At 42.7% G+C, this 23,168-nt stretch overlaps 1 protein-coding gene across 3 annotated transcripts in view; it reads left to right on the top strand.

Annotated features, from left to right (window-relative positions):
- Window positions 1-23,168, top strand: part of TANC2 (tetratricopeptide repeat, ankyrin repeat and coiled-coil containing 2) — a gene marked incomplete at both ends in the record, with an annotated part of 209,210 nt that overhangs the window by 40,742 nt on the left and 145,300 nt on the right. For 2 of the 3 annotated variants that reach the window (XM_082010631.1, XM_082010632.1), the window contains 2 exons: window positions 10,486-10,557; window positions 15,938-16,006. In XM_082010631.1, the coding sequence (XP_081866757.1) occupies window positions 10,486-10,557; window positions 15,938-16,006 (141 nt within the window). Of the gene's footprint in view, window positions 1-10,485; window positions 10,558-15,937; window positions 16,118-23,168 lie in introns of all 3 variants that reach the window. The other variant, XM_082010630.1, reaches the window with a different exon arrangement.

Below are 23,168 nucleotides of genomic sequence, written 5' to 3' on the forward strand. Positions count from 1 at the left end.
GGACTTCGGAAGTCAATCATCGCTCCTTTGCTCTCATCCCCTTCCCTCATCACCAACATGCGTACGCGTCCCCACCAGACACCGAAAGCTCTCCCATACAGAACAAAGGGTTTTCCCCACCTTGTAATGAGTTTTGAAAGATGAATGGCCATACTGTCTGTAGAGTTGTTCTTTGATCGCCTTTTGAAATATTCTGGTTATTTTTATGTTTTCCTACCTCTTTGTTTTCCCCCGATACATATTTATTATTACGCCTATTCTGATTGTAAGGTGTAACAATTGATAACTCGTTCTGCTTGTGTGTGCTAACGCCAGATTTACTTCTATGTTAATTCAGTTGGAAAGCAAGACCTCCTTATCCCAAAATATAGGAGACCACATCTTTCAAACGGCTAGAATGATGTTTTGTTCCACTGCAAGAAAAGAAACAATTTGTGCTTTAATGTAAATGAAAGCACATTTGTTTCCCTATCTTTCTGTTTAACTTGTAGCTCTAGATTACCCCTCATGGGAGCTGCAGGGTTACTGAATGAGGGGAACCGGAACTGTTTCCGCGCCGAGAAGCTCCTCTGGGTGTTGTGTCTGAGGCACCTTCGTGATGAGTTTCAGGAAGCCTGAGGCACATGTGGGCAGAGCGGGAGGGAGCCCGCGTGCGTGTCCGAGCGGCTGGTGAGGCCTGTGGGAGGTCTCCAGTTCACCGTGGTTGAAATAACATAGGGGTAGTCCCAGTGGTAAGTGAGAAGCTGTACTTTGGAGAGGAGGAAGGGCGGAGGGATGCTCCCATCTCTCTCTGTGCCGGAGCAGGGTTGATGCAGCCTCTGGGTGTTAACCGCTTCAGAGCGGCTTCACCAACTTACCTGTTAACCTCATTTGTCTTCTGGGTGTCACGTGGTTTGTTGACAAAAGGTCTTCATCTACTTGTCAGAACAAAAATTAAAGTTACAAGTAAAATGCAAAATGATGCAGCAATAATGTTTTGCTAGATGGTGCTCCGCGTTGGCAGGTCCTCTGATTTTGATAGCGAAATGTATTTTGTCTGAAATAAATGTCTCATCATTTACTGTGTTTTCTATCTCGTGTATAAGGATAAATGTTAAATTTCTTCCAAAACAATGAACAAAATACTATTTTGAGTATTTTCTCATGAATACTGAGAAAAACATGTTTTGTATCATCAAATCAATATTATGTCCAATTATTAAACCTATTTATTGTCTTCTCTTGTAAAATAGATAATGCTTACATTTAATCCCACGTCAGTGAAGTTATTTCTGACTCTGGTGGTTTGATCAGCTTTCTCCAAGCCACCCGTCGTGGTTCCTCAGCCTTTATTGAGTGGGTGGATAAAATTCCATCTCTTGTATCCGCATTTGTGTTTCCTTACAATGACTTCTGAAGAAGCGAGCGCTTCTTGTTTTTCTCCTCTCTGAAAGTTGTAACCGTGGCTCTTTTATCTGCTTATCCTGGGTGATTCTGTATTGGCCCCATAGGAGCCTGAAACATAATTTCAGAAAAATAATTATAAGTTGATGCATGTAGATTGCTGCAAATTAGTACCTTTCCGATTCAGCGACAGTAAACATTCCATTCAGCTGATTACTTCTTACACTGCCCCATTAACTTTTATGTCGTTTCCAAAAAGACCAGCTTTACATTTACTGAAATGATGAAAATAGTGAACAAGTGAGGCTACTTCTATCCCTTTTAGTAACTAGATTGAAAGATTGTTCATCAAAAGCGTTTTAGGGACAAGTACTGAAAATTTGAACAGTAAAGCTAAACAAAATTACTCAGCTAAAATACAGTGAACTTAGATGGCTTATTTGGCTGAATTTTTAGAAGCATTGATGTGATTTAACCCAAATGTCACTGACAGTGAGTGGAACAGAAGGAGCCTGAACTAGTCTAGTTCTTTTGAAAATTAGCTTTGTTAATCTAATTTTATATTGAGTTTGTGCCCTGTCACTTTTTTTCTTGGTCCCGTTTTTAAATGAATATGCTTCTTTAAAGAAGGATTAATACAGTGTATATTTGGTCCGTTTAAGGATATCTACATTAGAGAAACTGAGAGCTATGGTGAATTTGAAGTTTTATTCTATCTAAAAGATCGTGGATGTTCCAGACTTTTTTAATGAAAAGGTTATGGATAAAAATAAATAGAAATCACTGAAATCTTCAATGTGAAGATGTATGCTTCCAACATAAATTTTTGAACAACCAATCTTGAGATTACGAATTGAATAGGGGTAGTGGATCTGGGTGATTTTTTGTGTTCGCCTTGGCTATTTGGAGTCCCTGTACATCTGCTTTTACCCTTTCTTGCAGCCATTTGGACATACTAAGGAATGATGTTGTCCCTACGGATTGCTTTCTGCTCTTGAGATTGTTTCTTAATGAGCTCAAATACAGTGCGGGTACTAAGGGTAGCTGGTCTTTGTTTATAAATTTGGATAATGTACTCATTAATGCCATTTTAAAGTGCAGGAAGCATAAAGTACACACATACTTTTATAGTTATGGAGAAAATTTGTAGTGTAATATTATTCATAAGCTTTAATGGAATAACCAAGCCAGCATGTGTACTTGTATTCTGGTCTTTAGGTGTATTAACAAAGTAAGTGGCAATAATACTGGGTTTCTGAACTCCATCATATCCTCTTATAGCCATGACTGCAGAAATAACTTGTCCATAATGTTGAGCATTTTATGATATTCAAGGTGATTTTCAAACGACAGACTCAACTGGAGTCCGTGCATACCTTATGTGGGTACTGACTCCTCATGTGCCTACCGCTCATATGTCCAGCGGGACTATATTTAACATCTAATGAGGTAAAACCCCTTACCTGTATTAAATGTGTGTTAGTATTCCACTTTAGTTGAAGTATTTCAAAACACAGCCCGGCATTTCCATTTTCTTAAATACTAGCATTTTGTTGGTGAAAAAGGAAGAAGGTATTTTGATGGCCCGTGGATTAACAATTACCAAATGAAATATTATGTTTATTAAAACATTTCTGTGACTTCCGTCTCCCATTGCTTTGCATAATAAACTGTACACAGGTTTTTTTTTTTAATCAGGGCAGCGATGTAATTGAGGTGGGCTTTTTCCTTTTTGACATTTTGATATTTTACTGCTCAGCATACCTCTGAAAAATACCTGGGTTTGGCATGTGCTCTCAGCCACTGAATGAAGATCTGATCATCTGGTGTGCCTAAAAGTGTAGGAATTTGAAGTAGTTTATATAACATTAACTTTAATTGCAGAAAAATAATTCTACACAGAAATAGTATGCCTCATATGTCTTTCATGATTTGTGTGCATTATCAGAGCTGTTCATAAGGGATTCAATATGTTGGAAGGCAGCGGGGAGCTCTTTTTTAACGATACAACAATTAATAACCCAGGTCTATCCTCTAGTTCCATCAGTAAAAATCCTCCACCCTCAACACCCACAACCACACACCCCCGTGCACCCCAGCACTCCCACCAGGCAGTTATTTTGGTGGTGGTAGATGCTTTATTCTGTTAGTGAATTGATGCAGTTCTTAGTAGTTTTTATCATCATCATCATAATTTTTATAATATTACTAATTTTAGCATAATAATAATTTTTCTATTTGTTTTCTGATGCAGACACCCCCCCCCCCCCAACCCCAAACAAAAACCGAAAAACAACAAAAACAACAAAACCCAAAACAACAAACCCAACGGGAAGAATTTTTGATTAAAATGATTCTTTTAACTACGAGACTCAGTCCACTCTCCCCTCTCGCTCCGTTTGGGTACGTTTTGCCTCTCTCCAGGCAGAGATCGCCCCTGGGAGAGCAGCCGGCGGTTGCGTTTGGCGGATGCCGTTCCTTAGCCTGGCTGGAATCCATCGGGATCGCCGAGAGCAAGGTTGCAGCTTGCTCTCCTACGCCGGGCTGAGCTGCTGCGGGGACGCGACCCAGCGCTCCCTCCCGCGGCGGCGATGCCGGGGCGGCCTGGGACCGCTCCGGCTGCCGCCACCGCACGCTTCGATCCGGCAGTTTAAATTTTATTTGATTTTTTTTTTTTTTTTTTTTTGCCCCCCCATGCGTCTGTGTTTTGGGAGCACGATGGCACTTGGGAGCCACATCGCCTTACGTTACGCCGTGCACAAGGCAGACCTTTCCTTCCGCAGGGATGCCGGGCTGGGCTGGAATCAAATCAGTTCCTAATTGCTGGACTGGCTTTGTGTGAGTCTCCTGTGTTTTCCAAATACGATTTTGATACGATGCAGGTTTAAAGTAGCGATTTATAAGCTGGCAGAGTGGAGCGCGCTCCGTCGGTCGCTGTTACAGCGGCGGCACATCCAGTGCAGGCAGTTCTTGCAGCAGATTTCCCAGCATGCGTGAAGCAGGCTGACCCACCCTTTTCTTCTTCTGCCTTAAAAATTGCTTTGTCAGAGAAAAGAACTGGGAAGACGTTTAGTCACGTTGTGTGTTTTAGACCCTGCTTGACATAAATAAGAGGAAGAGGAACATCGGGCTGCTGGTGCTTTCTTTTATTTAAAACTTGTTGTCTTTGCCTTTGGCAGAGGGGTGATGGCAGCGGGGTGATGCTGAAGCTGATGCTGAAGGTGGTGGTGAAGGTGCCGTGTTACTTGCTGACATCAGGTCGTGTTGTTGCAGATGCATCTTGCTCGTGTTCGCAGACCGGTCTAACTGATCGCGACGCAGTGCTTGTGCGGTGCGTTTACTTACAATCCTACTGCGTAGGATTGCTGAAACCCTTGGGGTTCTCTTTTCCCTTCGGGAGCCATCCGTCCGAAGAATACAGTTGTTCCGTGAGTTCGGGAGGATTTGTTGTGTCGCTGGTTTTAAACGGAGAGCTGGTAGAAGAGAGGAGGGGGGGAAACAAGCAGGCGAGGAAGAATGGGAAGCAGGCGTTTCTCAGACCCATCTATAGCAGGAGAGATTGCTTTTCTGAAGCTGTTCCTGAACAGGATTGTGTTGAGATTACTTAATCTCTCTGTAATTGAGAGAAAGAATTAATAGCTATTGCTATGTGCTGCATGCTTGCCACATCATCGCCTGCTCGGACGCCCTCTTTGGATTTCTGACCCCAGTTTCCGTCTGACATCCCAGCTGGAGGGACGTTAGATGCTGATGAGACAGCATCTTTCTGAAATTAAAATAATGCGTAAATCTTAATGGCCTTTCTTAACACTGAGATATTTAAAAATGAAAAAAACACAAAAGTTTTCCTCCTCATTGCTAGATACAAGAGAATATGGGTTACTGAGTCCATATTTTACCGTGTCATTCCCTTCCCTCTGTGGCATTTGCAAAAGGTAACTAGTTTCTGTTTCTCCCAGCAACTTCCGTAGGAGCTCTTTAACCAGGTTTATCTCAATCTGCTCTGATCTTTATTGTAAATGAACAGAGATATCTGTGTTTTCTAGTGATGATTTCACAACCGATTTACTTTTGGTGACCTCTTTTAGATGTTGCATCTGAGGCTTTGTCAATAACTGGGGTGTTTCATCGCGTTGACAATCGTTACAGCAACGGAGTTAATTGCACTTCCATGAGTGATACTGTCTGCAACCTATTGTCCAAATAGTAGGTCATGCCTATAAATAATAGGTGTTGCTAAAGCAAATACTAACAGCTACCTAAAGTCATGTGTAAATAAAATAACCAGCAGTATTGTTGGAATATCAGAGTCCTGATATGCACACAGAGGTGAACGCTGTCAAGACCATAAACTCAAGCGCTTGGAAGTTCGAAAAATGTGAGAAATAATGTTCCCTTAGCAACAGTAATTTGCCCCTTTTTTGCATGTATATTAACTCTTTAATTATGTATGGTATTGTTCCCTAGTAACCTTGCTCCTCCACTGCAGGGAATGGAGTGCGCTCAAAATTTTGATTTGTAGCAAAGAGAGGAAAAAATTCAATTGTTCAACTCTTAACTGCGGGTTGTTCCTTATCTTCCTGCAGTTCTCTGCCTTTTCACCATACACCTTAAATTCTGCAGGTACCAGCCTTCTCCACTACCTGGTGTTGATTTGTTTGGTTTTGGTTTTGTTTTTTTTTAATATTTTTGTGGCAAGTATTCATCATGAATCATTCACCTACCTGCGAGGGAGAAGGTGCCCGCTCTGCCCTGGAGGATCATTCCTGCCTGGATCTGCCTGTTTTCTGCTGCCTGTACTTGAACATACAGGGCACGGCAGGTCTGGAGGGTAAAGGGCTTCCCAAAACAGCCTATAGCTTCTCTGTCTGCCTTATGTTCATACAGTGAACCTGTAGTTTTATTTATGCACGTTAGGTGTGCACGCACGCGCACTTCTGTGCGTTTGTGAAAGGGACAGCTTCACGCCGGCTGTGCTGCTTCTCAGAATATTCCTCACTGAAAGCCGCTCAGGGGTTTAGAGAATGCCCGTTAGATTACGCTGTATTTCACCCAAGCTAAGCCCTTGCTGCAACTGCACCAAACACAGCAGCAACGGGCGAGCGCAACTGCACGCCAACTAAAGACGTAATATATGCTGAGTCATCAGATTTATTTTTTCCTTTTCCACTCTCCTAAATTGATTCAGGAAGTTACTTTACTGTGATATTTCTCTCCTCCTTAATATATTGTGTAACTTGCAGATTACCCGAGAACTCTATACCAGGTTCTGAATCCTGTGCAGCAGTTCCTGCTCTCAAACCTAATGGCTTTGGCAGCGAGTTGTCACCATTTTGCATCCTCCTGTTGAGTACTGAAGAGCATTAGAGAGCAGCATCGCCGGGTCTGCCTGCCATCAGCTCTGCTGCCTTGATTAATCCTTGTTCGCAAAGCACAAGTACTGGTTTTGTTACGTCCAAGCAACTGTACAGGAGAGATCCTGTCCTTCCAGGTGATCTTAAATAGATTAATTCCTGCTTAGGCATGAAGTATTCCAACAAGTACTGCAGCTGGCAAGTTGGTGTTGTATCTCTAAGCTCCCATCATGTACTGTATAAATTTACTGCACTTAGAAAATATCTGCTTCACCACTGCCCGGGGAGGTGGTGGAGTCACCATCACTGGAAGTGTTCAAAAAATGTGTAGACGTGCCACTTTGGAACATGGTTTAGTGGGCATGGTGGCATTGGGTTGACGGTTGGACTTGATGATCTTAAAGGTCTTTTTCCAACCTTAATGATTCTGTGATTCTGTGACTTCAGTAGGGACGCTGACTTCCGAGAGACCCAGACGTACTCATTTTGGGCTGAAAGCCAACAGTTTTTTCTTTTAAAATAAAGAACATGCTTGTCTCTTAGATTTATGCCATTGTAGAAAATCCAAGTAGGATTCAGATTCCCGGTAAAGCTGTTGGGTAAAAGCCTTCTGTCTTCAAAACAGCAGCTTGCCTCTCTTCCCTACCAGAAATGGTGTCGAGGAAAAACCTTGTTGCTCCTGGTAATGGGAGAACCAAGTTTTGGAAGAGCTGCAAACCAGTTGTGATAAAATGCAGGCTGATGCTTTGGCACTCGGGTTTCCCTGTTGGACCTCATGTCATAAAAGCAAGAGATGCTTTCCTCTTAGTCTCCAGTCCAACACCAGGTGATGGTGGCTCTTGTTGCTGAGGGCAGTTACAGGTCCCCAGGGAACGATGTTTTATTTTTCACTAATCTTCTGAATGCAGCAGGGAGGGGAATGGTGCTGGATCAAATTTGGCTGAAACAAGCAGGTCTGAAGCAGGTGGGAACGTAAAGCAGGCTTGGTGCGGAGGGGAGGACCTTAGGAGATCTGCAGGAGTGGGAATGGGGCTGAACTACAGCATAAGGCATGCTGAGGGTATGTGAGTAACGTGTTTTATTTCAAAGAGCCCAGATATGTGAAAGGAAAAAAAATTGGAGTGAGCATGGGTTCATACTTGGTCTGTTCCTTCATCTCCAGAACTCATCCCACCCAGCAGCGCAGACTGGAGAGGTCAGGCATCCCTTACTATGCTATTAAGTTTTAAGCCCAATTTAGTCCTTAAAGTCCTTTATTAACTCTTTCTTCTAACTGTCAAAATTCTTCCATCTCTGTGAGGCATATATTAAGGGTTTTTGGGTATTGTGTAGCTCTTTGAGATTAATTAGAATAAGGGTGTTTTAAAGCTACTTTAGAACATCTGTTTATGATAGTGAAACTGTATTATCAACGTAATGAAATATTAGCTGCCATTGGTGTTCAAAAGTATTTAACTGAAATGAGAGTTAAGCTGTTGTCTAAATCTTACTGCAAAGCACTGTGGAAAAAGTTACTCTGTGAATTCAAGCAAAACTTACAAACCAGTTTTATGTCACCAAACATTCTTTTGTTTTACCATAGTTTTAAAAACAAAAATTGCATTAGATTTTGCAGTCTTATTTCAGAGGTTTCTTTTAACGTAATTTAACCCAGCTGTGCTGCATCTTCTCGTCTGTGGGGACCTCCTGGATATTCTCATGGCGGGATGGGGCCGTGTGGTCCATCTCTGCCACGTAGCCGGACCTGTGCACATGTGATCTCCTGCGAGGTCGCATCCTGTAGCATCTCCTCCATTCGGGGTTCAGCTCCATCAAAACCAATCCAGCCTCTTGCCCACTCAGTACCAGGAGGAGAGGTTTGCCAGAACCCGCCTGTGGATTAGCTGGGCTGTCCTGGCAAGGTGTTTCTTTAGCGTCACTCACAATAACCGTGCAAAAAAACCCCATGGCGTTTGTCTTTTGATTATGTGGCTTTTGATAAACACAGGATTTTACTTCTCTTTTTAAGAAAGTGACTTTCTTTTTGTAACACCCTCATCTTTGAAACTTCCAATGCGTACGATTATCTCGCGATGTGTATTCATGTTTGGAACTCAAAGGTTATTTGTTCTCTCCATAACTTGGAAGTCATCCGGTTGGGCTCGTAGCTGGGAGGACTGTATGCCGCGTGGTGTTCAGAGCCAGCGTCGTGTATTACAAGTAAAAGTACAGAGGTGGTCATCTATTAATCCTCCGTTCGATTAATGCCGTTTTACGCCAGCCGGATGGTAGGAAGGCTCAGTGTAACTGACCCCAGGAGGGTATCTCCAGGCTAATAAAGGTTTCTTGAATACGTCAGAATTGCAGTTATATTTGTAGTGTCGCATCCTCCTTGCAACCGGAATAGAAAAGAGAGCCGGGAGGATGTCGTGGTCTGTGGCCTCCGTGAGACCTGGTGGCCGTGCTGGCTTAGCGGGTGCTTTTGGTGGCTTTAGGGTGCTGACCTCTCTGTGTGGCTGTTGTATGAGCAGGGAAAAAGGTGAAGGTGCCAGAAAATCGCATTGCTGGCACCCATTCAAGGTGCCTGAACATTGCTTTGGGAAAGCCGAGGGCTGGAAATGTTTTGCCAAGGGAAGGGGGAACAGAAAACCCCTCCGTAGCCTGGGCTGTGGTCCTGCTTTTTTGAGGCGGTGGTGGTAGACCTAAATTTCTGATCACCTTATCAGTTCTGCCGTTGTGCTCCGATACAGAACTTCCCTCTCAAGCCAGAGTGACGGGTGTAACTCCCGCGGAATGTGGGTTGTTAGAGTTGAATTACTTCATGGCATAACAGCCCTCCCCTGACAAATACCCTTGGGCATATGTGGGTATATCTAGATAGAAGCATATCAGAGTGCAGCTGCTTTTAGTATAATCCAAAAGTATAAATGCTAAAATCAACTATTGAGTTTTTAAAAGCCATTTAAGAGCTCAGTTATTTGAAAACTATTTTTAAAGGTTCTAAAGCTTTCCCTTCCCCTGCCATAAGGTGTAATAACCTCTGAAATACATCCTGCATTTTAAATGCCCGGTTTTGCTTTTTACAATCTGCATAGCTAGACTTCTTTTTGCTTTCAGCTCGCATAAACACTGTGTACTCAGGCATCTCTATTGATGTGCATATCTATTGTTTCTAATCTGGTCAGTTGATCAATGAAGAGCAGCATGTAATTAATTGTATAATATTGTACACAATGTCCCACTCTACATTTATCCAGATGGATTTGTTATTTGTTAACTATAGCTGCTTTCCTAAACAGTTTCAAGAGGATATAATGAGAGTGGTTTTGTTCTTCTCAACCTTCCCATTTTTTAGCTGACAAATAATTTTAAAGGGAAACAATTTCAAAAAATGTTTTGGGTTTTTGTTTTTTTGTTTTTTTGTTTTTTTTTTAACCTGGATCTCTTTCATCATATGCTTAATATTTTTTTATATTTTGATATAAGTGAAGGAACTGAAGATGCACAGTGTGGTTGCTATTTCATTCAAATGTCTGTGGGATCAGTAGGAGAAATTAAAAGCCTACTTAGATACCAAGGACCTCACAGGTTTCATTTGCAGTGAGCTGGGGAGGAACTGGAATCAGCAGCTTGCCCCAGTTTCAGTCTGCAGGAAGGACCTTTTGTTCTGCTGTTCCTACAAGATAGGTGATGGTACTCAAGGAAAAGTTGCATCTGCCTGACCTGTCCACTATGATGTTCTACTTCTGCTGTTTTGGTTCTCATGCAGATGGAGGGAACGAGGAGCCACCAGACCGAAGACAGGCAAGTGTAGACTCCCGTCAGAGCCGATCTGGGCAAGGTAAACCTTAGTGTTGTTCTGCCTCAGTGACTCGTTTCTCATTCGTTCGTCTTGTGTGTGTGTGTATATATATTGTGTTGTCCTAAGACTATGTAATCTTACAGAGTTTGTATCTATCATTATTATCTACATTGCTACAAGTTTACTAATACTCACAAAACAGACTACCTTTGTATAGGTTGAAGGAGTTTAGACTAATTCTGCGGGCATACCTGTGGAGCGTATGGCGTCTCCGTTTTGCAGACAGAGGGACGGAGCTTTACACGAGGGCGGTTGTTGGAGCTGGTGGTGTAAGAAGTCTTCAGCACACGCCAGCACAAATCAATGGGCCGCTGGCATACGGTGAAGAGGGGAACCCGGCAGGTTCTCGACAGCCAGGTTATCCTTCCCCCCGAGCCCCGTGATGCGATAGAGACGGTTCCTGCGCGTTCCTGCCTGGGGGCTGAACAGCCGCGCGTTACGTCTTCTGCTTTGTTTCATCCTACTAGAACAGGGCAAAAGGTTCTAGGAAAAGAGTATTAAACATAGTTTTAATATTATTTCAATAGTGATTCTACAGACTCTTCTGTTGAGTAGCCATCACTCACAATAGGCTTGGTGGTTAAACTAGAGCACTGTAATGGAGATTTCTGTCACTGACAGCAGCAGCTTTTAGCTCTGTGCTGGCTTACATGTCCTTGGAGAAGCTTACTTAAAGTTTTAAGCGTTTGTTGATTTGTGAGAGTTGTGAAAATGCCAGTATTTCCACACAGGTCTGGAGACTCAGAGCATTTTTTGAAGGCATGACTCCAGTAGGTGCTATGTGTGCTCACTTATTTTCTCTTTCAGACTGCAGCAATGATTTTCCTTTCATTTAGGTTCAAGTCTGTTGTTGTCATGGTGTCCTAATGACTTATTATGGAGACGTTTTCTCTGGAGCATTGTTCTTTTTTGGCAGTATTCCAGTGTTGCCCGGGCGAGATCACTGCAAGTGATGGAAGCCTGCGATCAGAATTAGGGGGATCAGAATTTAGAGTTAAAACCCTGAAGTCCTGTGAAACGTCAACAGCTGAAACTGCTCTGTGAACATAGGATCTTTTTATTATTATTAGTTTAAAATGGAACAGTTAAAATAAAATTAGGAAGGAACAAAGCAATTTGTAACTGCACGTACCCCATAGCTTGCCTACAAGTAGCGTTTCTGTGCTTCGGGAATACCGAATGAATGGTTGCTCTCTTGCAGACACGCTTAGCTCAGATGAAGTTGCTGTTGTGTTACTTCTGCAGGCTGAGCCTTGCCCGTGTTCCCTGCCGTTAGTCCCTGGGATGTCCTTCCATTCATCCGGGTTTTGTCCGTTGGTTTGTTGTTAGCAGACACAGCAGCTCGGATGCAGCTGCTGATGGGGGCTGCCTGCTGGATTTCCGTGCACGCGTTTCAGACGCTCTGTTCTCTCAGGTTAGGTTTCAGCCTGTTTATTCAGCGTCTTGGCCGCTGTGGAAAACTACCGGTTTTGGGCAGAGGACATGGGGCTTTCTTTGCAAGTATTTACTTGCCGAAGAATGACCAACCTGTATCTGTTTGCCTCCATGAGTAGTACAACTAGGCGTTGCGGTAGCTAGCAAGAAGTTTCAGCATGAGAGGGAGTAGAAGGGGAAACAGTTAAAAGAATACTTCCAACTTCTGGGAGAAAAAAGCTTCTGCAGTAAATATTTCTGTTTGGATCAATGGATGTGACTGTAGATGCAGGCTTTCTACAATGTGGGAGAAAGCGTTATCTTTAACTTTGCCCCATTCTCTGTCCCTAAGTTGCTAGCTGTCTGTGCATGTTAACCTGTATTTTCCACAGCGGTGGTTTAGGGTGTTTTATTATGCTTAGGTAAACGAGCCAGCTGAAATGAAGCGGTCATCTTACTTGTGTTTAAACTTCCATGTTGCTATTTGTGATGCCCAAGTATTACAGCTGTCTGTAAAGCTTTATTATCCTAGAAAACTTCAAGAAATAATTGATTAGTTCAAATACACACTTTGCAGTAACATTTTATTTAAATATATTTTATAGAAAAATTGCCAAAGTTCCAGTTCAGCTGTGAATGATCCCTAATTTGAGGGTTTGATAAGCCCAATATTCTTTCTGACTGAAACAAATTCGAGTGTTTAAATTACCTTGTCTGTGTGTGTGTTTACTCTGGCAAGGATGAGAGAGAAATTTTGACATCTGTGGAAAGAAAACAGTATGTTATGGATGTCTTGTGAGTTCACTCAGTCTGTTGTAAAAGCATTTGAATTTTAAGAGGGAAAATACTCCTCAGGACTATGCAAAGCTATCATTACTTTTATTTTCCTCTGTAAGATATTGCCCTCTCAGGTTTTAGGTAACGATTGGTCAAAGATACCACAAGCTTACACCGTAATAAGCGGTGAAACGCACGCTGCCTTTTAGCTCTTTCCCAGACCTTAAATTGCAGAAGATATCTGGTGTTCATAGTTCCCTCAAAACCTAAAATCTAGCCTGAGTAAATTTGAACTTTATTTTTAAGAATCAAAATCAATGATGTCTGGTGCCAAATAAGTTTTGAAAAAACATCGTAGCTTGTTTCTGTCGATGCCAATGCCAGGTTTGGCGCTGCTGCCAGCTTGCCTTTCCTGGCGCTGGCAGGTGACCGTGAACAGGCTTGCAGAGTCAGCAGAGGCGTTCAGCTCACAATAACCCAGGAAAAAGCGAGGTCCTCGATCAGCTTAAGTCAAGTAAGCCAGATATGGAGCCAATAATTACAATTGGCGGTGCGCAGCTGGAAGAAGTCAATTTTTTTGCTATATTAGCAGCATGCTATCAAATTATGCCCTCCTGGAAGACCTGTGCCCAACTGCATCTTTTGGATGATCAGCAGGAAAAACTTAGAAACAAGATCATCAAACTTGAGATTTCGAGGTCTACTGAGCAGTAGTGCTGTCCCACGTGTTGTGTGTGTGCAAGACTTGGGCTTGCTCTTGAGCACGTGCGTCTCTCCAGCGTCCCTCATTTGTCCTGTCTGCCTGATGTGCCACGTAGCGTCCGATGGAAGGAGATCTGAGAAACGGCAGCATTGCTACCTCTGAAGCTGTGGTCATTGTGCATAGATGGGTGTCAAATGGGAGACCCTAGGGTGATGCTCAGCTAGCTGAATGTGGGTGGTGCAGTCGAGCTGCCTGTTGCCCTCAGTTGCCTTTGTAATCCATGGAGAGGTCATGGATGGAGTCAGTGGAGTGTCTGGGCTGGGATTCTTCTCTTCCTAAAGCAGAACCTTAAAACGTGTCATTAGATAAATCTCGTCCTAAACTGCCTGCATTCCAGAAGCACTTGTAGACACCTTGCTGAGATGTAGACACCTCCTTTGTGGACACTAGGTTTAGATGAGAGGAGCGCCGTTTCAGCACGCCAAAGTGCTGCTGGTATGTGTGATTGAAGAGGACTGATGAAACGCGTTGGAGATGGCCGTAAGCACAGACTCCATGTCTGTAACGAAGCAGCGCTGATGGTTGGTGGGTCGCAGTGGCACACGGCAGCTTCACACGGACGGTCCCAGGCTGAGAAGCAAGGCTGAGCTGCTGCTCACGTAGAAATGATAGTAACTGCAGGGGAAGGGTGGTAAGGCAGTAGTTCTAGTTTTCGCTGACTACAGCCAAATATTTTTTATATATGGCTATATATACACACATATATATATTTGGCTATGTATGTAAAAGGTATGATCTTGTCAGCAGCAACATCTTTTAATACAAAAAACCCCAAACAATGATCTCTTCCCCCTTAAAGGGACGTACTCCATTAGAGCGTTTGTGTGCACGCTTAATTAAAGCAGCATGAAATTAGTAGAAAAACATCAGTGTCTGGCTCATAGTTTGTGGCCATAATGACAACCTCTGATGAATAAAACATATCGAACTGTAGCATACTTAGTAGAGCATACAGAAGTTCAGAAAAACCCCCACACCTCTGTAAGGATTAAGCTTTGAATATATATTCAGTAAACTACTGTGAATGTGGCAAGTGTTCTGTAAGCAAGAGAGTAAAAGTCGTATTTTGAACTGTCAAAAATAGCGTATGTGTAAAGTGCATTAGTGTTTGTTTTGGTTTCTTGTAGAGAATGATACAAAAATGCTGAGAGATGTTCCTGAAAGTTGGCATCAGTAACGGGTGGATTTTAGCCACAAATGATACTACCTCTTAGTACACTTCAGCAGCTTGTCCAAGATTTTTCACAGTTACTTCAGTATAGGTTTTTCCTCCGATAATAAATAATATGTTGGGATGTTCACATTGTCGTTTGGATATCTGGAATAAAGTGAGTCCATTGCCTCTGGAGTACCACGTGTTCAAGGTGTTTACCCTTTTGTTATCTCCTCACTTTTGTGTCTACCCTTCTGTCTAGTGGTTACATTTTGTCTTTTAACCATATTCTCACAAACCATTGAGAACCACACTGCTACCCAGTGGAAATCAAATAATAGTTGTCTTTATGGAGGAAAAACATTAGTATGCACTAAAAACTAAAATCCATCTTTTAAAGGTATGGCACAAGTGTAATCTTACATTATCTGTAATGAAATATTAATGTTAACAGTTTTAAATTGGTTTTGCAGATGAATTATTAGTTATCTGTGTCAGGTTGTTAATCCTATTGACTCGAGGTGGAGAGCCAAATGTTCTTGACCACAGGTTTCTATATTCTGCAGCGAGCGGGAGGAACCTCGCAGCTCCCAGGTCTTGCTGATCTGGAGAACCTGCCCTTCCTTTGTCATTAATATTTATGGCAACAGTTAGCAATATGTACCTTTTTTGTTGTATCTCCACTTGCTGTCATGTTAATTGGTGTCTTCCATGTGGATCTCTAGTGATGCGACCTCCATCCGGGCTTTGTGCAGCTCTGGATGCTTCTGTGCGTTTGTTATGGGAGAGTTGGAGGTGGCTGCTTTCGGAGGCTTTAGTTCTTCTATTTTAGGGTTTGGGGTTTCTTTTTTGGCTAAAGATCCTTATGTTGAAGTTTAAGTCAGATGGAAGTGTTTTTTAGAAATACACAATCGCAACACACAAAATATTTATCAGTAAAAGGATTATTGTATTGCCTGATTTATGTTTAAAACCGGTGACCTGTCTGAAAGACAAATTAAAAAAGTAAATGGTTTTGCTGTTCATAATCTAAAGAGGTGTGCTGACATGCTGCTCCAGAAATACAATTTCTTCAAGGGAAGTGTCAAGAGCAGGAGAAAGCAGCCGTCGCTGCAGGGCTGAGCGCGCCGTGCAGCGAGGTGGCTCCACGGCAGGGCTCATCCGAGCCAGGCAGTCCTCTGTGTAGGAATGGTAAAAGCAGAAGACTCCCTTGTATCCTGACCAGTTCCTTTTTATTTTTCTATTCCCACCAGGCACCTCCACAGAGAACGACTGTGCTTTTGAACCAGACTACGCTATTCCGCCACTCCCAGTGACCGAAGGTATGCAGCACATTCGGATTATGGAGGGCATGTCCCGCTCCCTTCCATCCTCCCCCTTACTCACACATCAGTCTATCAGTGTTCGGCTCCAACCTGTGAAGAAGTTAACTGGTAAGGACTTTAAATAAAGTTCAGTGGGGCTTTTAAGGTCCATTGGTGCAAAAATCTGTAAGAAAACGCTTTGAACAAGCTTCTGTTTACAAGTCATCATTTGTTTATTATAGCAGCTGCTTCAGTCAAGCCCAGGAACGGATTGGATTTCACACTGACAGAGAAATCTTTCTGTTCTGAAAACGATTTCTCTGTTTTACAAATATTCTCTAGTTTTCTGAGAAATTCTAGCAGAGTGTGTTTCCGTTCCACTTTGTGTTGTGGTTTATGCACAGTGGAAGTGTTACGGTAATTTTAAAGAACTCTGTGCTAAAATTTTGAATGCCGAGGGAATACATCAGAAAAATGATGAATTTATACAGCAAAGTGATTTTTTTTTTTTTCATAGTTCTTGCATATTTTTAAACTGTTTTGTTTATCTAATCTGCCGGGATTGTGATTTGAACACCTATAGATTTTAAAGTAGTTGGATTTTCAAAAGCACTTGGAGTCTAACATCCATTTAAAAGCCTGATACTGTGTTTCTACTGGTAACAATTTTGAGAAATTTGCTTCTTGCCTAAAATCTGACATCCCTCCGTGCCCATCTTTAAAAACGATCAGCCAGTGTACCACGTTTGTACTGAGAGAAACCTCCAAAAAGAGTTTTTACATTATATAAACTGAGCTATGCTTACAAAAGGGAACTCTGATATGCTTTGTACCTTTTGTTTTCCCTGCCCTCTGGTGAAAGGAGAAATTGAAAAGGACGGGGGAAGACATTCCTGAATCGTGCCAGAGTCACTTTGCAGGACCTCATGGTGGTCTGAGCCCATTCAGTAGCAGCAGAACTCAAAAGAGGTGCAAGAGAACCAGGCAGAAGGAGATGTAGAAGGACATTCCCTATAAGGGCCGCACCTCAAATCCTGTGTTCAGTTTTGGGCCCCTCACTCCAAGAAGGGCGTTGAGGTGCTGGAGCGTGTCCAGAGAAGGGCAGCGGAGCTGGGGAGGGGTCTGGAGCACAAGTGTGATGAGGAGCGGCTGAGGGAACTGGGGGTGTTCAGTCTGGAGAAGAGGAGGCTGAGGGGAGCCCTCATCGCTCTCTGCAACTGCCTGAAAGGGGGTTGTGGTGAGGTGGGGGTTGGTCTCTTCTCCCAAGTAACCAGCGAGAGGACGAGAGGAAATGGCCTCAAGTTGCGCCAGGGGAGGTTTAGATTGGAGATTAGGAAACATTTCCTTATGGAGAGGGTGGTCAGGCATTGGCACAGGCTGCCCAGGGCAGTAGTGGAGTCGCCATCTCTGGAAGTGTTCAAAAAACGTGTGGACATGGCTCTTTGGGACCTTGTTTAGTGGGCATGGTGGTGTTGGGTTGGTGGTTGGACTTGATGATCTTGAAGGTCTTTTCCAACCTTAATGATTCTTTGATTCTGTGATTTGTCCGTTGGCATGTCCTCCTCTTTTGCCGAACAGCTTGAGAACACAACGTATTGTACTTGACCAGAGTAGCTGCTAAAACAAACTTGACTTTTAGAAGTTTGGTTTTGACTTCTAGAATCATAAAATTCAGTAGAGATTACAAAAGCAGTTTCAAAATGCAATCCATTTCAGCTTAGTGTGTCTAAAACCTTGTTAGTTTTTCTTTCGTTATCAGTACTTTCCGCTGGTACGGATACGCTGCCTGCAGCACTTGTGGGGTGGGAGTTCTGTGTGTCCTTGCGATGAACTTCCCCCCCCCCCCCCGCCCTTGCCATGCCACATAGTAATGGGTAGGCGTGGAATCCACAACCTTCCTGCCACAAAAAGCATAGGTTGTGAAAAATGATGAAAATAAATCAGAGCTATTTTTTCTTTTCACAGCATGTCTGTCCTTGTTTACTTGATTGTGTGATGTATAGCTGGTTTGTTCCTGCTTTTCCTGAGTTTTCTCCCACGATCCTCACATTCATCCAGTTTCTCCTTCTTTTTCAATTTTGAAAATGAAGGGAAAAACCTCCCTTCCAGGGGTTTTTTCTTTGTTTTGTGTGGCTTCCTTAGTAGAGTCAGGTAATATTAGCCAGTTCCATAGCCCTTTTTCGCTGTTGGGAAAGGATGAAAAGCATTCTATTTTACAAATACTTTAGGCCTTTGTAGTATCTTTATCTTACTCATTACCCTTCTGTCCCCTTCTTTTGACTATAATCCTTTCTGGTTTGATGCTGTCCTTTTGCAGCTCTGAGTAACATTATATTCTTGTATCTACTTGAGCAGTTTATTACTCTTCTCTGAACCATTTGCAGAGGGTTTGAGCTGTACCCCATGGCAAGAGCAATTTTTCTTACACCCCTGTAGCTCCATTTCTCTAACAACTTCCAGCCTGCTCAGCAAGCTGCCTTGGTGTAGATCTGCTGGAACTCTGGCTTGTCAACAGACGTTAACCTCCTTCCGCTTCTCAAAATCACGGTTTAGCCTTGCAGATTAAGCTCCACGTGTTAGTCATAATTATCTTTTTCCAGGTGCAAACCGATCGGACTTCCTTGAGCTCCAAACCCAGAAAGCTTTTGTTGCATTTGGCAGGGCTGCTGTTTGGAGTGTCCTGGTAGTTCCTCAAAAGACCAGCCACTGGAACTCCAGCAGTGGTTTTGCAGGTAGTAATTTGAAGAATGGGATGGCGTTTCATACAGACTTCAGGGCTTTGGGCAACTCGCTGAAACATGTGCTCAAACACCAGTGAGGTGGTCTCGTAGGGCCATGCTGTGGGCATTCAGCTGCTGAAAACGTGTATTCCCTGTCAACTGGCTTTGGAAACTCTACGCGGTGAAACAGACCTGAAGGAGATGTGTACAAACAGGATGATGTTAGTAAAAAGCTGATAATTGTTATTACACAGAAGTAAGAGGAGAACAGCGTAGGCTCCTGGTTTGGTTCAGAAACCCGTTTTGGGGCCACACACAAGAATCTATTGGAAATTGATTGGGAAGATGACTGTGTCTGTCTTCTACTTCCATACTTTTCCTTTTGCATCTGTTATAAAGATCCTGTTCTGGCTAGACCCAACCCAGCAGAGCATGAAAACACATGCTAATGTTTTGCATGTATCTGTCTTGATGACTCCAGTGGAGCTCCTGACACACTTAGAATTCAAAGTGTGTTTCGGTGCGTTGGTGGATAGCATGCTTTTTTAAATTATTAGTTTAATTTACTGTTGATACTGTAAAAGGAGGGTGTTTATTTTACATCCTGATGCAGTCATTACAGGAATTTGTTTGCTTTCATTAAGGTAACATGTAAAGGAACAGGGAAAGGAATGCTTTCTGCTCTTTGTTATAGTACTTACTATGTTTCTTCAACTATTCCTCATTGTCTGTCTCACTACTAATCTGAGAGTTTTAAAAAGCAAAAAAACCCTCAGCAGCAGAAAGGGATGGCTGTTGAATGACTGACCATTTACTGTATCAGCAAATAAAAGGGGGTTTTGTTTATTTTTTTGCTGAGGGACATCAACTGGCAGTTTGTGAAGACCCTCCTCATTTTTATTCATTAGTAAATGCATGACCTGTAACATAAAGAAAATTGGGAGTTAATATTAGATTTGTGAAGACAAGTTCACAGCCTTGCCCTATTTTTTGATGTGTTTCGCTCAATAACCCTCTCTGATTTTAGAAAAGTCTTGTAAGTGCCATCATAACATACTCAAAATCTGGTAGAATTGATAAGCAACTTGGTTCAAAAATCTCCATGTGACTGTGGGAGCTTTCGGATAAAAGGCAGCAGCCAGCAGTGTGGCAGTAAATGCATGGAGACGTTTCACAAAGTATTGCTGGCTGTGATGGTTTCCTCTTCTGCTTTGTCTCGTTCTGCTGTCCAGTTGTTAATCCTACACAATACCAGCAGTAATTCCTTTTGGAGAGGGGATGAGGGTGATTCTGGGAAACTGAAGTATTACAAAGAGAGGCTTTTGTCTGTCTGACAGTTGCCACATGGATTTTTCAAAGCGACCTTCAGAGCATAGAAAATTATTGAGAAATTATCCAATTGTAGGGGCTTTTTCATGCTGTTCGCTTCTTACATACATTTGTGACTAGCCCATTCATGTCATAATTTCCATATCTGCGGAGTGGTGGGATAGCAGAATGGTACTATTTGTTATATAAAAAACCTGGTTGTCTTGCATATGTTTGCTTTTTTTTTTTTTTTACTAAAGACTTAATTCCTAAGACCGTTGACAACAAAACGTGACTATACCAACTTACGGTTTCTGTAATTCTTCAGTCGTGAAAATTTAAATACAAAAGACTTTTTAGGCTCTTCACAAGATGATTTGCTCACATTTGAGGGGTAAAGTATCTTGGGTCATTCTGGATCTGCACGCATCCGTTCCAGTGTAGTGGAGCAGGTTTGTCAGTTCCGACGGGGAGGAGAAAGCAGCTACTCGGCCCCTTTTTCATGGACATCAGGGGGTGTCATGTTAGTTTGGGGTTTAACTTGGCCCTTAAAAAAAGAAAATAAACCTGTACGGTGCAGAGAAACTTGCCCAGTAGGAACTGCGATGCTGTCTGGCTATTTATTTATTCATGTATTTGTAATGTGATCTTTTAAAGTTCTTAACCTGGCTGGTACGTAAGTAAGTCAGCTTTTCATCCACAAAAAAGTTAAAATGTTCACTTCTGGTAAAAAGCAGTAGGAACACGTTACACAGTGCATTAAGTTTCTTTCCAGAGGAACTGAACTCACTTGCTAACATGTTGATATCTGGGTTTTCTGTGTATGGAGACTTGGCTGGATTCAGAGCTTGATAAATATTCAGTATGGTTGCAATTTTCACTCTGCTGAATAGTCTGGTGATTAAGAAAAACTAAGGGCATTGTGACTCTAAAGGGTGAAGTAATAGTAAGCATAAGTAATCAGCTCTTCCTCCCCTGCTTGTATAACCTATTGTTTAGCAGTGGCTAAGAACGCATTTTACATCAGCGCATTTAACTCAGTTTACGCTATTTAATAATTTTTTTTTAATAACAGTAGCTTTATTAGCAAGTGTAATGTGAAAATACATAACAAAAAGAAAAAAAAAAAAAAAGAAAAAAAACCTACCAGCCCAGGATAAGTATGTACAAGACACCATTTTGATTTCTGTCTGGAATAAAACAGCACTTAAAAGTTACCACGCTTACTGCACAAAGAGAGCAACCATTTTCAAAACGGTTGGGTTAAACATTCTACTGTACATCAAAAGTGCATCATTGATGATTCAAAGCCATGGCTGCAGTGAAAATAATGCAATTGCATTGGATTCCTTCATTCAGGAAAGTGTCGCTTTTCAGGGGGGTGCTTATAGAGGTGAACATATCTGACTGCTTTCCTGAATCAGTGCCAAAAATAGTACCCAGCGTTATATTAGGTTAAAATATGAGATACTGGGCTGAAAGACTCAGCTACTGATGCTTTATTCTGTTACTGTGGAACCACCAAGTGCAAAGGGTTTGCACAAAGCCCGGTGCTGCACCTGACTCCTCCTCAGGAAAGATTTTTCATGTACATGCTGTAGATTTATATGCACAGGGATAATTTTATTCATCACTGCACTTGGCTATTTCTGTTTTTTTCTACTGAATGACAGATTGCAAGCTTTAGGATTCTTTTAGAAAGAGCACGTGTGTGTGAATGCCCATACCCAGAGGGAGGAGGGGCGAATATTATTGAGAAATTCAGGAAATAAAACATGTTTTTCTAAAAGTGGCCTAGATGTTTAAGTTGGGATTCTCAAAGGCCTCATTCCTCCGGTATCCAGCATGAATTAGATGCTTCGGCGTCTTTGAAGACGTGGACCTGAGGAATCTGTTTCATTGCAAATCCCTCGCTTTGAGAACATTCTTCCCTTGCGCTCTGGGAATGGTGGGAGCTTTCCCTAAGAATAAACTTCATAGAAACAAGTAGGAATGTTCCTAGGTGGGTTCCGGCAATTAATAGCATCCTCTTTCCTAAAGAAAACATCCACTCTTTAACTAGGTCCTTCAAAGACGGCGAGAGCAGAGCTAAGCAGGCTGGAGACTCGCTCTTCCCTGCGACACCAGTGGGAACCCACCATCGTGGTTCTTGACACCCTCCAGGTCCCCAGGCTGGGGACACCCACGGGCAGTGTCCCCCGTGCCACCATCACCCATGTCATTTGTAGTGCTGGGAAATGGGAGATCTGGGGTCTTGTCGTCACCCCGTCCCTCTGCGCCCTCCTTTGTATCTCCTGGGCATAGCCATAAGGATTGTGATTTCTTCCTTCTCTGTATCTTCAGCAAATGGTTAAATATTCACAATGCTAGTTGTGATTGTGGGACTAAGCAAGCTGGGATCTCTCTACTTAAAAAAATCTAATTGTTTCCTGTTTAATGGTGACAAACCAACCTGGACTAATAATTGCAGCCTGCTGAGACTACTTCTTCCCTCAAAACTAATGCACTAACCCAGCTGGGTGTGAACCTGAGAGATGATGAGGCAGCTGCTTCGGGGGTGTAGTGCTGGGGAGAAGCTGGCCATGCCCGTACATGTTTGTTCAAATAAATTCAGTTCATAAATGGAATGGATTTCTAAAAGTTTACATTTTGATTGCTGAGCAGAGACTTCAGAAACTCCAGTGTTGGGTCGGCTTTTGGTGAAATAGTTGCAGCCCTCTTGATCACAGCATATTGCCTACGTGAGCAACATGCATTAAATGAAAAGCATCTGACAATAGCGTAAAATAACGTGGTTTTCCCCCTCAGTGTCACAGCACGGAACATAAACCTTGGTCTTGTTTATAGCTTGCGACGGCAACTGTACGTATGAGTTGGCTTTCGCCACGCTGTTCTATCGGAGATGCTTTAGGGGCACCGCCAGCCTTCGTTGCGCAACGGCGCCTGGTTGACGGGTTAATTTGGGGATATTTCCCTGTCTCCAGGAGGAGTGCCTGGATCCCTGGTCGGTGGCACTGCCGCTCGGGCAGTCAGCCACCTGATGGTGCTGCAGTTTGGTTCATCTCAGGCTTCCGTAAAGACAGAGCTTCTCACCTGCACGGAGCTGCGTGATCTCTGTGGGTCTCATTGGTACCCCAGTTTTTGACAGACGT

Source organism: Phaethon aethereus (assembly GCF_964289735.1).
Source record: "Phaethon aethereus genome assembly, chromosome: 25".
Classification (NCBI taxonomy): domain Eukaryota; kingdom Metazoa; phylum Chordata; class Aves; order Phaethontiformes; family Phaethontidae; genus Phaethon; species Phaethon aethereus.